Source organism: Setaria viridis, chromosome 3, assembly GCF_005286985.2.
Source record: "Setaria viridis chromosome 3, Setaria_viridis_v4.0, whole genome shotgun sequence".
Taxonomy (NCBI): Eukaryota; Viridiplantae; Streptophyta; class Magnoliopsida; order Poales; family Poaceae; genus Setaria; species Setaria viridis.
This window is the reverse complement of record NC_048265.2, coordinates 47,825,613-47,842,310: the sequence shown is the minus strand read 5'-3', so window position 1 is coordinate 47,842,310 and position 16,698 is coordinate 47,825,613. Positions and strand designations below refer to the sequence as shown.

Below are 16,698 nucleotides of genomic sequence, written 5' to 3'. Positions count from 1 at the left end.
TGGCCGACTGCGAGAGATCATACGCACAATGGCTTCTCTTTTTTTTGACAAAAAAAAAAGTCCATCTGCACTGCACGCCAAAAAATACATCATACACAAGGCTAGGTACATGGCATGTGAAAATGTGGTGTGTACAATGCACATCGGTCAGGAATTCAGAGTGGCATAGACATCTCTTGCAATTCAGAGGAGGTGTGGTAGTTTAGTCAGAGGAAAGCTGGGATCAGGGGATCCCTGCAGCATAGGATTCTTCAGCCTTTGTTCACAAGATGGGGGTGATGGAGACCCAACCAACCTACTGCCAACTGGATCTCCAGCACTCCAATTTAGTACTACATGATGATTGAGAGTTACACATGATGATTTGGTTACAACAAGGTTCAGGATCTTTGCCAGATCCTGGGGGTTCAGCTTGGGGTTCTACAGCTACTACTGGTTGCTGAACTTACCTACATGCAAGCTGGGAATTGGCTAGAGGATGGAGAGTTTAAGTTATATGCCAACACTGAGCTGGTGTTGCCTTCCAGAAGCTAAACTTGGGTCCTAACATAGCTTAAACTACCTGAGCTACTACATTGCGCATTACAAAACTGGTGACTATGTCCATACCGCAACAAGGCGGCGGCTATGATGCCGTCTCCTTGAAGCTCTTGGTGAGCCAGATGGCGGTCTCCCTGGGAGACGCCTTCTCGGGGCCGAACGGCTTCAGCAGGATGCCCAGCTCCTCATACCGCTCCTGCTGCAGCAGCTGGGCGCTGAACTCCAGCAGCCCCTCCAGGGCCTCCGCGCGCTGCTGGTACGACGAGGTGTCGAACCGCTGCAGCCTCGAGTCGTTGGACCCTCTGCTCGACGCGGCGGTAGCATTGCGCCCTGAGGAGTCGCTCCCGTTGTCCCCATCGCCTGTGTGCAGCACCTGGACCGTGTACTTGTCCTTGGTGATCGATCGGTTGATGGAGGGAGGCGTGGAGCACGAGCCGTGGCCGGGAGCTGGAGAGAGCTTGTTGTTGATGGGGGCCAAGGGGTCCTCGGATGAAGCCAGAGGGAATTCCGCGATTCTGTCGATTCGAGGTGCATTGACGGACACGTCTGGGGAGTCTAGCCGGTCCAGGATGCTGATGGTGCGGTTGCTTGGCGTTCCATATGTTGGCAGCGGGAGGGATGCTCTTCGAGCTGTACGGGCGCTTTTGTTTAGAGGTGTTCTTGAGGACAGCTGTACAGGGGGAGATACAAGTTCAATGAGTATCATATATACGTTCGTTTCAACATATATAAGAATGAAACAGGTAACATGGTCATGAAATGCAAACTCATGATGAAGCCAAACTTAATTGATACCAGGTAAAACAAATGCATCATGATGATTGATGAACTTCTGATACATATCTAACTGTGAGGACCACCGAAGTTCAACTAAAAGATAAGGTCATTAAGATTCAGATCGAAGCAGTATGAACATGTGCATCTTGTAATCAAGAATCAAGGCAGATTTAAAACAAACAGAGAGCACATGTTTGTCAGTACTAACAAAAGGCACAAAGAACATAGAACAAGCTCATTGTGCAAATACCTCGCTGTGGTTTGTTCTGGTATAAGATGTTTTTGGAGGATCCAGCCAATTTCTAGTTGTCAATGACTTGGAAGGAGTACTCTTGGGAGTCCTTAGAATGCCTGATGTCTTTGTTATAACAGCTTTACTGGTAACCTCATCATCAACTTGACTGCTGTCGATGGAGAACTCTTTGACACTCTGAGTAGTTGTATATTCTTTGATGCTCCGAGTAGAGCTAATAGAGTTCCGCTCAGGAGATGGTTTGCAGAATGTTACAGTCCTCTCATTTCCCAACGAGTTTCTTCTTGCCACCCTTCTTCGCACAGAATCAGTTACATCGCTAGGAAATGTCATCTTCTTAACTTTGTCTGTCAGAGACTGATAGATTGGAGACATGTTGCGAGAAGGACTAGACTTCAACTGGACTTGAAGCACATAAGGCTGAAGATGCGGATGCTTTAGCAGTTCTGCAGCCTGTATATGCCAGTTACACGAATTTTTTCTATTAGGGTAAAAAAATTTACATCAGCATAGATATCACATCAGTAAAAAAGGTGTTGAGGAATTACACTTGGTCTGTGCTCTGGACTTTTCCTTAGCATGCTCTTGATAAGCCCCCTACTGCATGAAGTAAAATATTTCAGAAACATGCTCCCTTCGGGTAAGACAATGGACAAGATGTAAATAAAAGAGAATAAATATAATCCAATAGCAAACTTACAAGGCACCAGAATATCTCGTGGGCAATGGTGATACTATCGACTTTGTGATTTTGTTAATCAGAGCTTGCATGTCCTGCCAAGAATGATTATCAGGACAGCAATAGTAATCCAATTATATGTATTTACAAATATTTAAATTGACAAGGTTTCAGCATATATGCAATGCAGCGGGTGTCTAGCAATATGTCCATGAGAATTCCTAATTTACTAATTTAAATGGCATACACATCCGAAACCAGGTAGATAATCACCTAACCTATAAGCATATGGAGTATTCAGTAATAAAGTATGAATGAAGCTTTTAGCTTAACCATAAAATTGCACCAACATATAATCCAATTAAATAGATATCTCCCAGAAAAAAAAAGTAAGCCAAGGACTTACAAAAGCTTTAAACGCAGGCCTGAGAGCAGTCATTTCATATATGCAACATCCTGCAAAAAAAGCAATTTGTGTATTAAATCGCAACCGTGCTATCCAGGTGCAGAAACATGATTTGTGACACTGAAGTGATACACACCTAGGGACCAAATATCGGATTTGGTACCATATGGTATATCAGCAAGAAGTTCCGGGCACATATAACTTGGAGTTCCGACCACCTTTGTTGGAGAAACACAGTAATAAGCAACACCATCAAATGCATGCAAGAAAACTCAAAAAATTTCAAGTAAACTTACAGAAGATGCAAGGTCATCTGAAGTCAGTATTTTTGCAAGCCCAAAATCACCTGCATTTGTATAGATTTAAAAGGGGGTCATCACCAGGATTGCTGAACTCATACATAAAGTATTGTACATTTCTTGAGATTAAGTCACTTACCAAGGCGTATACTTTGATCTCTGGCAATAAATATATTGGAGCACTGAAACAAATTGAGAAGTTTCAGTCAGTGTAGTTAATTACACGCCTTAGAAAAACATTAAACAAGTATCATTAATTATTCGAATCAAGCTCTGCTACTGACCTTCACATCACGATGAAGAATGTGATTTGCATGCAAATAATCCAGAGCCATGAGAAGCTGCACAAGCCACTTGCAGAGTTTCTGGAAAATGAGCAAACAGTTGAGGGTCAATTTTCTGGTTGCAGCCGACCAACCAAAAAAATATTAGAAATGGAAGCAAGGTCAGGAGCTGCACCTCCTCAGAAAAGTGGTTACCATTGGCTCTTTTGATAGCATCAGCCCTGGACCAATAAAGATTGTGTTAGCTAGGAAATAAAGGTCTGTGAACAAACTATTTGAAAAGACATTTAACCTCCAGGAAATACGTACATATCTCCTCCCTCACAGTAACCTATAACAATGCAAACGTAGCAACCCTGAAATGAAGAAAAAATGAATGAGATGCAAAACAAGAAAATGTTTTCACCAAACCATGCAATATGGTACCATTTAATAACTTTAGTTTGCCCTTCTGCCTACCTTTTCCACCCATGAATCTTTGTACTCCACGATAAATGGATTCCTGACTGTTGCAATAAGCTGCATCTGCAAGATGATTTCCACGCAACTCATATCAGATCAGTCCATGGCATGGCTTGCCAAAATAAAATGACATCATCATGATGAAGGCATGAACACAGTAATTGATCCAGTGACAAACTGATGGCAAAACTAATTGTTCTGTACCAAGGAGAATGACATCAAAAGTCAAGTGTTGTGAAAAAAAAGGGCATCACATTCCTTGAAACCTTCCCTATGTACCAAATGCTCAAAAGGTAGCATGGACTAACCTCCTGATGGGCAGACCTGCGAGTGCGGTCCGTTTGTCGCGCAAGTCGTATCTTCTTGAGCACATACCTGCAAGATAGACTTAGCACAGTAAAAAATACTGAACAAAAACAGCTTAGCCCATAGATGAAAAACAGAGCAAGTCAGGCTCACTTCTTCTTCTCCACCTTGTGCCTCACCAAAAGTGCAGAGCCAAATGCTCCTTTTCCAATTTGCTCCAATACCTCATATTGGTCCATCCTTTTGGAGTCTGCAGCTCACAAACAGCAAGCTTATCCTTGTTCTTCCACTGTCCTGAAGAAGAATAGATATTTTTTTCTGAGAAATAGTGAAGGTGAATTAACAAGTGCATTCAAGTACTCCCTATAAGTCCAATGTCCGCACATGCCTAGCTCAAGATATACTCTGAAGGACGTAAGCAACACATTCAATTAAACATTGGTTCCAGTACAATTTCAGTTCAAACTATTCTGAGGGAAAATAAAATGGAAAAAGAGTGGGCTCGAAAACGTGAAGCCACATGAAAGAGAACTCAAGAAAGGACAACTGGCCTGAAATTACGGACGCGAAAGCGCTCGGTGACAAAACTTGCCGACAACCCCAAAAACTGTATCTGAAAACAAAAGGGGTAGAAAAGAATGGGCTGTGAGCCGAAATGTCGGCCTCAGGAGCGCATCGTGATTGAAGAGGAGGGGAGAAAATCAGCCCCGGCTCCTACCAACTTCAGCCGAAAGATTCTAACAATTGATTGACTGAATCCGAAATGCCAACTCCAATAACGCATCAAAAATGTTCAGAAATACTGAAATGTGATCCCCGAATCCAAGCAACCAAAAATCCAATCTTTTTTGGGGGGTCCAGGAGTACAATCACCAACTCCAACAACACACTGGAACCACTTGGGTAACATTGCACGGAACAGAGGCAGCTATCCCAGTATTCGAACTGATCGAGGAGCAAGAAAATTGAAAAGAAAAATGAAAATCCTAGCCAAGCTCTGAAACCAGAACCACGAGCTCCAGTCCACAAGCAAGAACTCACCTGAACCACCGGAGAGATCCAGCACCAAGCGCTCCCTGGTCCGAAACTCAGAGGGAGCAGGCTCCGGCGGCCGACGGCGTCACGCGCGCAGATCTCGCCGCATTTGATCCTAGACGGCGACGTCGGTGGCGGCGGGAAGCGCGTGGGGAAGAGTAGAAAAAGATGGGGTTTTGGCGGGTTCAAGCTTGCTGGGAGCTCCCTTTCCAATCCAAGCCCGCCCTATATAGACCAAAGGCAATGGGGGTGAAGGTGGAGGAGGAGGAGGAGGAGGAAGAAGCCTCCCGAGGAGAGAGAAAGAGAGCAAGGCTAGAGAGAGAGAGGAGGGGGAGGGGCAATGCCGTGATGGCTCTGACTGAAGAAGACTGATGAGTGAGGGGAGAGAGAGGAGGGAAGAGGGGGGGTTGTGTGGGCCCCACATGGTGTGGTCAAATTGGTCCTTTTCCTTTTTCTTTTGGATTTGCATCTGCTTGATATGAGAACAAAAAGATGGTCATTAGTGTGTGAATATACTAACGAGATAATGTGGTATCTACAAAGAGCATGATTGTATTGCTAATCATATGAGTATGAACTTCAGCCCTAGTCTTAGATGCTAGCTAGAGAGATGGAAAAGTGAAAAGTTAGCCGACCTATCACTATTTGTTTGGAATATATACATAGATTCGTAACAACCTTGCAGGATTTTTCCTACCACCTAGTATGAGAGTAAACATAAATCCAGTTAGGATCATTGTTGGTTATGCATCTACTCCCTTCAAATTATAGGTCGCTTTGACTTTTCTAGATGCATAGATATTATTATGCATCTAGACATATGATATATCTAATTGAATAGCAAACTCTATGAATTTAAGAAACTAAAACAACCTATAATTTGAGTATAGTTTTAAACTTAAATTATCTAAAGGTACTATATAGCTGGCCAATACAAACACTCTTATTACCAAGTTCATCAAAAAAAAACTTTCAATACATTTTGCATCCTTTCTTCAAACTAAGTATATTTTCACAGGCATTCTTTGCCAAGGCGACATATCAGACGTGTCAATATCTTAATAAACTTGTATTTGTAACAAAAGGGACTATACACCGGCTCTTTTTTGTAAAAACTATAAAGAAAAACCTACCTTAAACACGGAGCTTTAGCCAAAGGTTCCCTGCTAATGACAGTAATGCTGACACTATATATCACTGTAGTTTGAACAGACCAAAAGGCAGCACCCCGGTCAGCTAGTTCCACTAGCTCTGAGTTTGTTACATATTTTTTTTGAAACTAAAGTTTGTTACATATAAAATTGACACACACACATTATTTAAATGCATGATAAGCCAAAATCCTAACCTTTATTTTTTATACTAGCTAGAGGGGTGGTGCATAGCATACTGTAGGGCAGGGCTCATGCTATAGGAAAAGCCATATCTAATTTTTTTTTTCCCCGTGCAATCACCAAAAAGCACAAGTTGAGGTATTGCATCACATGACATACACCAAATCACAAACTTGCACTATATTATAAGTAGTCTCTACACAGTATGCAGGCATCTGAAACAAAAACACATACATGCACACAAGAGGCCACTCACTGGGTGTAGCCTTTCTTTGGCACCTTGTGACATGACCTTTTTTTTTCTCAAAAGATTTGTGATATGACTTTTCACTAAAATATACATAGAGAGAGAGAGAGAGCAAGAGGATCAGATATCAGTGGCAATTGGCAAATGCAAACCAAGCAGATGCACGGTATCCCTTAGCTAGCTTTTCTTCCTTTTTGGCACGCAACCTGATGGTGCCGCTGGGTAAAGCAGCAGCTCGATCGCATTCACGCATGTTTCTTGCCGCGGAATACATGTGGTTGTTTTCGCGGCAAGCGGAGCTGTAATCGCAGTTTACAGAAGGGAGGGTGCAGTGGTTAAGTCGCTGTCACCCTTGGAAAATTGCCCCTGGAAAGAGATCATCCTGGAAAATGACCCGGTGTTTAACCAGGAACTTGCTAACCTCCAGCGCTTGATGCGTCATCTTCTTCATACGAAAGCGCAGGTTCCAAAAAAACGCTTTCGCACCGCACCGAATTGTATTGCATAAAGTTAGCCAAGCATTAGCTTATTGTTATCCCTGCCGGCTGATATATTCGAATGTTTAGAGAAAAAAAAGAAATATGTAATATTGTTAGCATGCAGGAGAGCTACTATAATATATAGCCCATTTTTTTAATGTTTCATGGAAATAAAATAAGAATAATAAGAATAAAAAATCACTAGAATGGGAAATGACCGAATTAATTACCTTCTCTCAGCTGAATTATCTATGTCTATGTGTTTTTTACCCGAGCATCTCATGGTTATCGACCATTGTGTATAGATAAACTATATATCAATCTCAAATATTAATAAATTATAGTCACACTCAAAATTTCAAAATTTTCCGAGTCAATCTTTCAAACGTGTCATTGGACTAAATCTGAGTGTATGCATAGGCTTTTGCGAGGTTTAGGGGTGTTTAGTTCATGACTAAAGTTTAGTCCCTATCACATCGAATGTTTAGATACTAATTAGGAGTATTAAATATAGGTTAATTATAAAATCAATTGTATAAACGAAGTCTAATTCACGAGACGAATCTATTAAACTTAATTAATTCATAATCTGACCATGTGATACTAATCATGGATTAATTAGGCTTCATAGATTCATCTCACGAATTAGCCTTCATTTATGCAATTGGTTTTGTAATTAACCTATATTTAATACTCCTAATTAGTATCTAAACATTTGATGTGATAGGGACTAAACTTTAGTTCATGGAACCAAACATCCGCGGATATACTTAGATACATGGCATCCTTAAAATAACCTTAAAAATTAAAGGGTCGCTTAACACGGTCTCTGCTAAATGTAAAAAAAAAAACCAAATCGTTAAAGTAAAATAAAAAAAATGAGTTACATAACATCGACGACAATTGGGTAAATGCATGGTGCGTACGTGCATGATACGAAATGAAATCCGACAGGGACCGCCGTGGGTGTGGTTGTGGTCTCACATGGATGGAGTCGCAGCAGCGGAATCCAATGCGCAAACACCCATTCTTAAATAAAAACAAAACTGGATGCATCCTCATGATACCAAAAGATACATCGATGCAGCATGAGAAAGCGACCCGGCCCGTACCACCGTGTATACTGCTCCCTCTTTCTCTAGCTCACTGTTACTTCTCATTTTTTTTTAGTTGGATCCAACCCTAGCTTCGTTTACAACAGATTGCGAGCGTTAACAATGTATAGAAAATGAGATGTCAACTCGATCGACTGGTGGCTCATCATGCTCAGATCTACTGCGTGATGCTCTGGGCTGGCTCCAGTGTGCTCGTAGGTTTTGTTCCTGCATCTTGCATCTGCACCCTTGTAATAAATACGTATGTATTTCGTCATGTCTTGCCTGTAAACACTCACTGTGTCTTTTTTACCGATAAACATCAATCTCTATGCCTAACTAAATAGTGCTTTGAGATACGAGGATGGCTCAGCGTAGCTCATTTAGTTATTTTGTATGTTTCTTACGATGAAATCTATCTGCCTAAGGCTCCGTTTGGAATGACTTATTTAGCTGCGACTTCATCTATTTTGAGCAAAACGAGTGTGAAGTCGTTTTGTAAAGTTAATACTAAAATGAATTAGAAGTCAGGTGAAACCATTATTTTCGGCTTCACCAGCTTTAGCTCACTAGTTAACTAGTCATTTTGGAATTTGGATTCAATAGCAAGTATTTCTTTTTATGAAAAATGCATGTCAAGATAAGTTGCTCGTACAAGGTACACTCTAGAAGATGACACTCCTAAAAAAATACGGAAGATGAATGAAAAAAAATTCTATGAAAAAAACAGAGCAGTAATCCACAGATTCGGCCGGGGACGAGGATAGAGAAATGGTCCAGTGATCTGCGTGCCGGATAATGATATGCCGTGCTGTCACACCAGGAACAGGCAGGCCCGTCCACGCGAAACCTCGACAACACAGGGACGCACTCGCAAAGATGCCTTTATTTACCTTCCCGGCTTTATTTATTTTTTTTACCGTCCGCTTTGACCGCGCATGCATGTTCACGGAAGCCGAGTAAAAAAAAAAGTAAAGGGAAGGTCCGTCCGTCACCCTCCTCCAGCAGCTGATCCCGTAGCTTCTCTTCTCAAGCCTTTGACTGGCTTGGGTGGCTGCATCATCGCGTCTCTTTTTCTGCACTTGCCTTTTGCCCTGGCTTTGTTCGACCAACGGGATAATTACTCGCGACCGGCAGGGATTTACCGTACCACGAATTGTCCCGGGCGGTGGCGCTTTTGTTTGGGTCCCGCCAAAGATGGCCGGTAATCACTGTCTCTGAGAAGGAGAACACAGTGATCAAGCATGAGCAACTTCTAGCTTCTTCTTCTTCTTTTTTTCTTGAGGAAGCAACTTAACAAGTTAATTGTACCGAGCATCTTTGTTATATGTGTGTGATATATGAAATGGTAAACAAGGATCATCTGTTTGGGACACATTGGAATTCGACTCAGTTTAGGCGTCGGTCGAGTGAGCTTGGAGCCCAATGGGAATGGGCTTTGACACGTTGGATCGTGCCCATCCTCTTTATTAATATAAGTTCATTTTCTTTTATTTGGATAAACATTTGATAAGAAGGTTCTCTATTGATAGAAAAATAAAAAAAATAATGAGTAACTGTCGGTCAAAAAAAATGCTGTGCTAACGAAATGAAATATATAGCAAAAAACGAAAGAAACATACTCCCTCCGTCCAGAAAATTCAGAAAATAATACGATTCTAACTATATATTTGGACAGGTGTTTGTCTAGATGCATAGTTAGAGTTGTATTTATTTGGGACAGAGCGAGTATTCTTAGACTACGGGGGTCACGCACGGGTGTCTCTGACGCGTGAATTTCTCAAAATTCATAGAATGATACTTGACTGGGAAACCAAGTACGTACGCGACACACTATATCATCATCATTTTTTTTTACGAAAAACTTGGATAAATCTCGTGGAAACGTCAAGGTAGTGTTAGTTTGGGCGGAGGGAGTGATATCTAATTTTCCGTGTGACCTTTTTGTTTGCACTGCCGTCGGGCGGCCGTCCCGTGGAACGGAAAAGAGGCCAGACGCATGCGGCCATACGCTAACCCGGGTCTCGTGCGTGCATGCATCATGCTTGCCGGCCGGCCCGTCCTCGGCGGCCGGTGGGCGGCGCACGCCGGCCGGTTAACGTGGCTTTGCGAAGCCGCTACGCCGGCGAACGAAGGCAACTCGATCCGTGCAACGCGCGCGTGCATCATGCAATGCAAGGAGAACGAACAGCTAGCTTAGCTAGCGTGGGAAGCAAAAGGAGACGGTGGACGAACAACGAAGAGCGCGCCCTCGCGCGAGGAAGAACGTGACGGATCGGAGGCGGTGATCGAGCGAGCGGCGTACGCCGTCGGCGACCGTTGCATGTGTGTGTGCGTGCACGGCGGCGGCGGCGGCGCCGCCGCCGCCGTGCTGCGCGTGGGCCGGCCGCCCCGCCTGATGGTCGTGCGGACGGCGAGCGCGGCAGGGAGCATACAGTGCGAACGATGTCGATTTGCAGCTGGGTCTCTTCTCTTGCACGTCATGTCTGCAATGCTTTTACAGTTTTACTGCTGCCAGCGCCAGACTATCTCTCGTGCATGACGTGGCCTTCGTAAATGTAATTCCCTCTCTACCTGATGGCGACTTGGTGACGATCATCTGTCAAATGTTTGACGCCACGTGGCGGCTGGCTTCGATCCTAGCTGTTATGCTCGCCTACAAGGAGAAGAAGGAATAGGAGCCTGCGGACGCAATGCCGATGGCACAAGTGAACCGTCTCCGCCATTACTGCGGCGAAAGCTTCCCGTTCCCCCTGGCCGGAGCAGCCGCATCCTGCTGCCGATCGATCGCACAACCCCGACGCGCCATTAATGGCACCAGACCATCAACCACTCTCCTACTGGCAATCTGCCGAGGACGTTCCCATCCGTCGCCGGCCGCTCACGTGCTCCCCCGCGCTGCCGGCGCCGGACTCGCCGGGACGACGGCGACACTAGGCAGCACCGTGCACCGGCGCCACTGCGCCGTATGGTGATGACGAGCAGCTGAACCGATGGAGACGCGACGCCTGCCAGGCCCTATGCCTACGATCTCTCCCTTCTAGAATCTAGATCCTAGGGAGACATCACGGGCCTATTGTAGAGTGGTCATGGATTGAGGGTCGCTGCCTCACTGTGCACCAACGAATGATCGGAGCTGTAGCGCTGTAGAATACGAAAGAAGAGATCGTGATCCCCCTGCCTGTATCACGGACACACTACTGTTCTTGACCCAATCCACCTAGGTATGTAGCTGTTCCTCCAGCTTTCTATCACTTTGTCCTCCGCCGCCTGATGGCGATGCATCGCTTGCCGCCTCTCTAGGGCATCCATTACCATTCACCAGCAACTCTCTCTAGGATATAAAGCAACCATTAACCATTCATTTCTAAAGGATACATAGAAAACATCTCCAACCTCCCCTCGGGTACCTCGCTGTTCTTAACAAATCAAATGGCCGGATTCAATAAATGGAAAATATGAAATCGCAGCACAACCGCAGGCTTTTTTGTACACACAGGAAAGACAACAGCGACAATCACAGATCGAGCAGCAAAATTTTTTGGGTCCCTCGGTGCACAGAAAACCCCTTGTAGATCGATTCCACTTGTTACAGAGTTTGGTGCGCCCTCTTCTTACCATTCCCAGAAACACCCTGCCATTTCAGCCGAGCCGGGTACCAATCACAAGTTCAGCCTTGTTCATTTGCCTCTCATTCAAGCCTCTTCCTTGAATATCCTGGGGATGACCTCATGGATGCCGATGTCCAAGGTCTCAGGGCTCCTGCACAAGCAATAAAGGTAGGCAGGCACCATACATCGTCAGTACATCCACTGTCCTAATTCTTGTGACTACCATAAAGAGGAGGGAAGAGGGATTTTGATGGCTATGCTGCCTATCCAACAGGTTAGGAAAGCAGGGGAGCGCATGACTGGAGGGAGCGTGTACACTGTAAAGTACATGGCGGTGCAACGGATAGCAGCATCTAAAGGTCATAGAAAGTGGGGTGCCTCACGAGATAATGGATAGCGCAAACAGCTGGTACACATCTCAGCAAAGGTGGTGGCAGATGGATATGCCAGGCTTGCAATTTCTGTTCCAGTTGCGATTACAGGCACACTTCGCCCGTGGTAACCTACCATCAACGACCTAACTATTGTCCATGTTCTGGTAGACGTGATCTTCTGAACATGGCAACAAACTGAACATATGCAGCAGGGCATAGACAGCAATGACAAGGTTAGCCAAAACTACGAGGACTCTTTAGTCTTTAGCCTCAAGCAACATTTTAATCATTAACTTTTTTTAAATACCAGTAGGCAATGCCGATATGATTGTACAGTACAATAGTCAATAGATGCCTATGTGGGAGTTCAAGCTAATTATAAATTGACCAGTTCCAAACTGACAAGTGACAAAAAAAAATGTAGGTACATTAATCTTATCTCAGAAAGAGAGAATTACCTGCACAATGTTCGACCCTTTTCTTTTGTGCTGGGCACAAACCATATCTTCCTTAGAGCTGGTGATTCCAATTGTACAAAGAACCCATCACTCTGGTCAAGCTTCCATTTTCTGGATCCTTGCCCTTTCCAGACCTGCATATATGAATATATAGTAGACCATGTTAGTCTTCCACTTTCATTTTGGTACACACAAAACAATGTTAAACACTAACTTGTCAAAAAAAAATGCTAAACACTAACTTGTCAAGAAAAAACCAGCTGCCAGTGCCAAGCTAGCAGCAGTTAATTATGAAAACACATTACTTCACTAACACGTAAAAGAACAATAGAGAGTGAATTGGACCTGTGGATAGGAGATGATGCTCTTAGGTGCCACCATACAAGCAGCCTTCGCAAAAGAATCCTCCGCATATTGCCGCAAAAATGTGAAGCATTCACTGTGAGTTTGGGGTGACTCAAAGGCCTAGGGGGAAAACAACCAAAACAACCACAAGGGTTTGTTATAGAAGTGGTTATAAATTTGGTGCAATCACTACTAGCAGAAAATTCAAGAAAAACAAAAGATAAAATCCAGCAGATCCTAAGTAAATTTCAAGATCATACATGTGTTTGTACAATGCAAAAGTTTATGTCAAGTTGCAAAATGAAATATTCTGTAGCAGCATAGTACCTTGTCAACGTTAACCACTGGGGCATATTTTTGAGTATTAGTCTTCTGATCATCGAGAAGAAAATTGACCCTTGGATCCACTTTTCCTGTGTCATGCCAAGCCTTGATTGCTGATTCTATCACATTAACAACAAATGAAAAGATACTCTGCCCTGTTTCTACATCTCCATACTTTGCAGCCTGAAAAGAAAATAACGGAGATTAACACATAGATGATGAAAGATGACTCATCTAAAACAGTCACTCTTTTTTCTGTCATTTCCGCAACACTCAAACTGGTAGCATAAGTGAACTTCATGAATATAGTATACAAGTAGCATCCGGATACTGTTGCTTAATGGAAAATATCTCATTGATTAAGGTTTATCTATGTTGGCATGATGGAAGAAAAAACATAAGGTTTATCTATATTGGCATGATGAAAGAAAAACCAGTAACATATGAAAATTTGAAACACCATGGAACAGCTTCCTGGATAGATCTTCTTGACTTCTTGTCAAGGCAATTTTACATGCAGTACCATTGAACAAAGAAGTAGCTTGCTGGATAAGTCATCAACTATAAAACTCACCAACTCGGTTTTCAGTGATTCTAAGTTCTTCCCAATGTTAACATTCGAACGCATGCTCTCTACATCAAGAGCTCGCTTCTTTTCCCTTGCCAACTGAGAAAGCCTCTTGATTTTTCTCGAGACTTCTGTATTTTGTGGATTTAGCTGCAAAGCTATCTCAAAAGCAGATATTGCCTACACCATGGAAAAAAAACTATAAATCAGCTAAATCTCCATTTCATGGAGAAAACATCAAAGAAATGGTTGGTATAGATATTGCAGATGATACAAATCTCATGCTGTAATTAAAGAGAGCAACTAAGCTTGGCAAGAAGAAAATAGCAGCAAAGAAGGAAGGTCATGGTTCAGTCAAAACAAAAGGCCAAATTAGGCATCAACAGAAATCAATGTTATTGGTCAGATACATGAGCAAGTTTTTTTTACAATGTGTACAATGTAAATGAGTAAAGCTAACCGAAGCAATTCTAAATTTTCTTTATTATTTGAGTACTTTCAGTTCATCCAATTATTGTTTTCATTACAATAAACATCACTGAACCATCTGAGCTCCTTCTGCTGAACTTTACAGCTAAAAAAATGCAACCAATACACGAATTATTCAAACTTTACTTCTGGATTTGCTAGGGCATGGAAGACTTACTCAAAGTTTATGAAACAAAAGGGAAAAAAAGATTGCATCGTCTAGCAGCATTAAATGAAAGTAACATGGGGTTTTCCTTTTAGTCTCACCTCTTCATAGCGCTCCATGGCCTCCAAAACACAACCTTTCCTGAAATGACCCTATATTACAAAAGAGGACGGGCTGTGAAATCTGTCAGTCAAGTAAATATAGTGTAAATTAGAGGGCAATCGGACAGCAATATACCTTCTCCCACTCTGGCTTCAGCTTGACTGTTGTCTCAGCATCAGCAAGTGCTTTGCTAAGCTTAACCAGCTGCAGAAAAGCTGCAGCCCGGTTGCTGGAAGGAATTTAAATGAAAAACATATTAGAACTTTTGAAGAGCTTGTACAGCACAACGAAAGAGGTATGACATAGATGCCCTTCCACAGAAGTTGTCGCTGTCTGTAGTCAGCTACAAGAAAGCAATTCAAATTCTCAACTTCTTTAAGCATCTCCTGAAACAAAACGCATGGTTGTCTCAACACTTCCTATGGTCACTGCCCATACCATTATCAGGAAGCATATGGCTCTGCCTCTTACCCAAGGTGCTAACGCTCTACCCCTGTATATGGATCGTTAACTCACATACATCCCCATTTCACAATTGATGCTGTCACAGGTTTTGGAGTTGGAATACCAAGTAAATTATGTGCACAGACCCATACCACAAATGAACTGGACATACAAAGGATGGACTCTTTCTATGCTTATTCAGAACTTTCAAATCAGTTGGGTTACATTTGTGATATCATAAACAAGGAAAGTGTATGCAGTTTTTATCGAATCTTTTAATCTATTCTGAAGTAAGCATACGAAAAAGAACGGGCAAGTTCATTTTGAACATGAAGCGTTTTTCTTTCCTGTTAGGGAATGCTAATTGATCTACACCCAGATAAGTAACGCCTCTCAAGCCAGCTAAATAGCACTTATGTGCGACAAATGGATTTTATCCGTATACGACAAAAGGGCAACCCAGAAACTGGCTCATTTGGCCGTGCAGTTACATGATCGTACGTTTCTGTTGCATCTTGCAGACACTCGTGGGACGTCATCAGCAAGTAACATCACATCATCAGATTTAGGATGTTATGTCAGAATTAGATTCAGAATCTTACTCCTAGAGGCCAGAGCACTAGGAACCATAAGCCTAAATTGCAATAACATTCCTGCGGCCTAGCTAAGTACAGCAACTTGATGCATTTTTAACATACTGAATTAAGCCTATAAATCATCGCCTGCATCACGACAAATCAACGACAAATACGTAATCTCACTCAAGGTTGTCACTCACTTGCCAGCCCCCAAATCCCAAATGACCACCAGGATCCTACACTCTCACCGATAAGGACGCAACCTTCGATCCAACCATAGGGGCGAGTCCGATCAGGCACGCCGCAGGGCGCAATCTGTTAGTCACCCCACGCGAATCAGGCACGCCGCACCATACCATACCACACCACACCACACCATGTCACACAACACCCCGCCGCTTCCCCCCAAACGCAAGACCGAGATCGGCCGCACGTCCAGCTAGGGTTTCGAGCGCCCACACAACCGGCAAGGATGAGGAGGAAGAAGGGGGAGAGGAACCTGTAGAGGGTGGCGTTGTCGGGGTCGAGCTTGATGGCCTGCGTGTAGAGCGCGGCGGCCTTGAGGTAGCTCCCCGACTTGAACTGCTCGTTCCCCTGATCCTTGAGCGCCGCCGACGGCGGAACCCCTTCTCCGCCGCCGTCCGCCATCGCCGCCGCCGCCAAGGAGTCCGCGGGTCTTAGGGTTTTGGGCCCGCGAGCTCGTCCTCCTCTCTTCTTCTCACTTTGCTTTTCCCTTTTTCTAATTTCGCTTCGTATTTCGCGATTTTTTTTTACTCAGAGATGAGAGCACGTGACGTGACAGTGTACGTATGGCTGATCGATGTACGTGCACGTGACTGCGAGTTGTTTCAGCAAAGCATAAAACGTGTTGTTTTTAGTCAATTTCACACTAAAATCATCTGCATAACGATTTTTCACATTAAAGTTGCAACTTTAAAAATATGGAAAATCCAGACCATTTCCGAGCATTTTTTTTGGTAGTTGTAATATCGTTTCGTGTTTTTTTTTTTTTTTGGGGGGGGGGGGGGGGGGGGGGGTCATGTTCATCCCTCCTGAGTCCTGAAG

General features: G+C 43.5%; 2 protein-coding genes across 3 annotated transcripts; both read right to left on the bottom strand.

The window, feature by feature from the left end:
- Positions 1-201: 201 nt before the first annotated feature.
- LOC117849851 (serine/threonine-protein kinase Nek2) lies at positions 202-5,407 on the bottom strand. 2 transcript variants are annotated; one of them, XM_034731561.2, is made up of 15 exons: positions 5,048-5,407; positions 4,160-4,300; positions 4,009-4,075; positions 3,698-3,763; positions 3,548-3,594; positions 3,414-3,459; positions 3,239-3,319; positions 3,094-3,136; positions 2,952-3,001; positions 2,792-2,873; positions 2,656-2,705; positions 2,271-2,344; positions 2,119-2,170; positions 1,568-2,023; positions 202-1,210 (listed from the first exon to the last, which is right to left on the bottom strand). In XM_034731561.2, the coding sequence occupies exons 2-15, from the start codon at positions 4,243-4,245 to the stop codon at positions 626-628; spliced, it is 1,785 nt and encodes a 594-aa protein (XP_034587452.1). In that variant the 5' UTR covers positions 4,246-4,300; positions 5,048-5,407; the 3' UTR covers positions 202-625. The 2 variants fall into 2 exon arrangements, with proteins under 2 accessions (XP_034587452.1, XP_034587453.1); XM_034731562.2 differs by having other exon boundaries at positions 4,160-4,295.
- A 6,130-nt stretch (positions 5,408-11,537) lies between these two features.
- LOC117850863 (uncharacterized) lies at positions 11,538-16,366 on the bottom strand. Its single transcript, XM_034732742.2, has 8 exons — positions 16,133-16,366; positions 14,747-14,840; positions 14,611-14,661; positions 13,882-14,055; positions 13,311-13,490; positions 12,984-13,103; positions 12,639-12,772; positions 11,538-11,957 (listed from the first exon to the last, which is right to left on the bottom strand). Exons 1-8 carry the CDS (start codon positions 16,279-16,281, stop codon positions 11,891-11,893), a joined length of 969 nt encoding a protein of 322 aa, XP_034588633.1. The 5' UTR covers positions 16,282-16,366; the 3' UTR covers positions 11,538-11,890.
- Between the last annotated feature and the right edge of the window lie 332 nt (positions 16,367-16,698).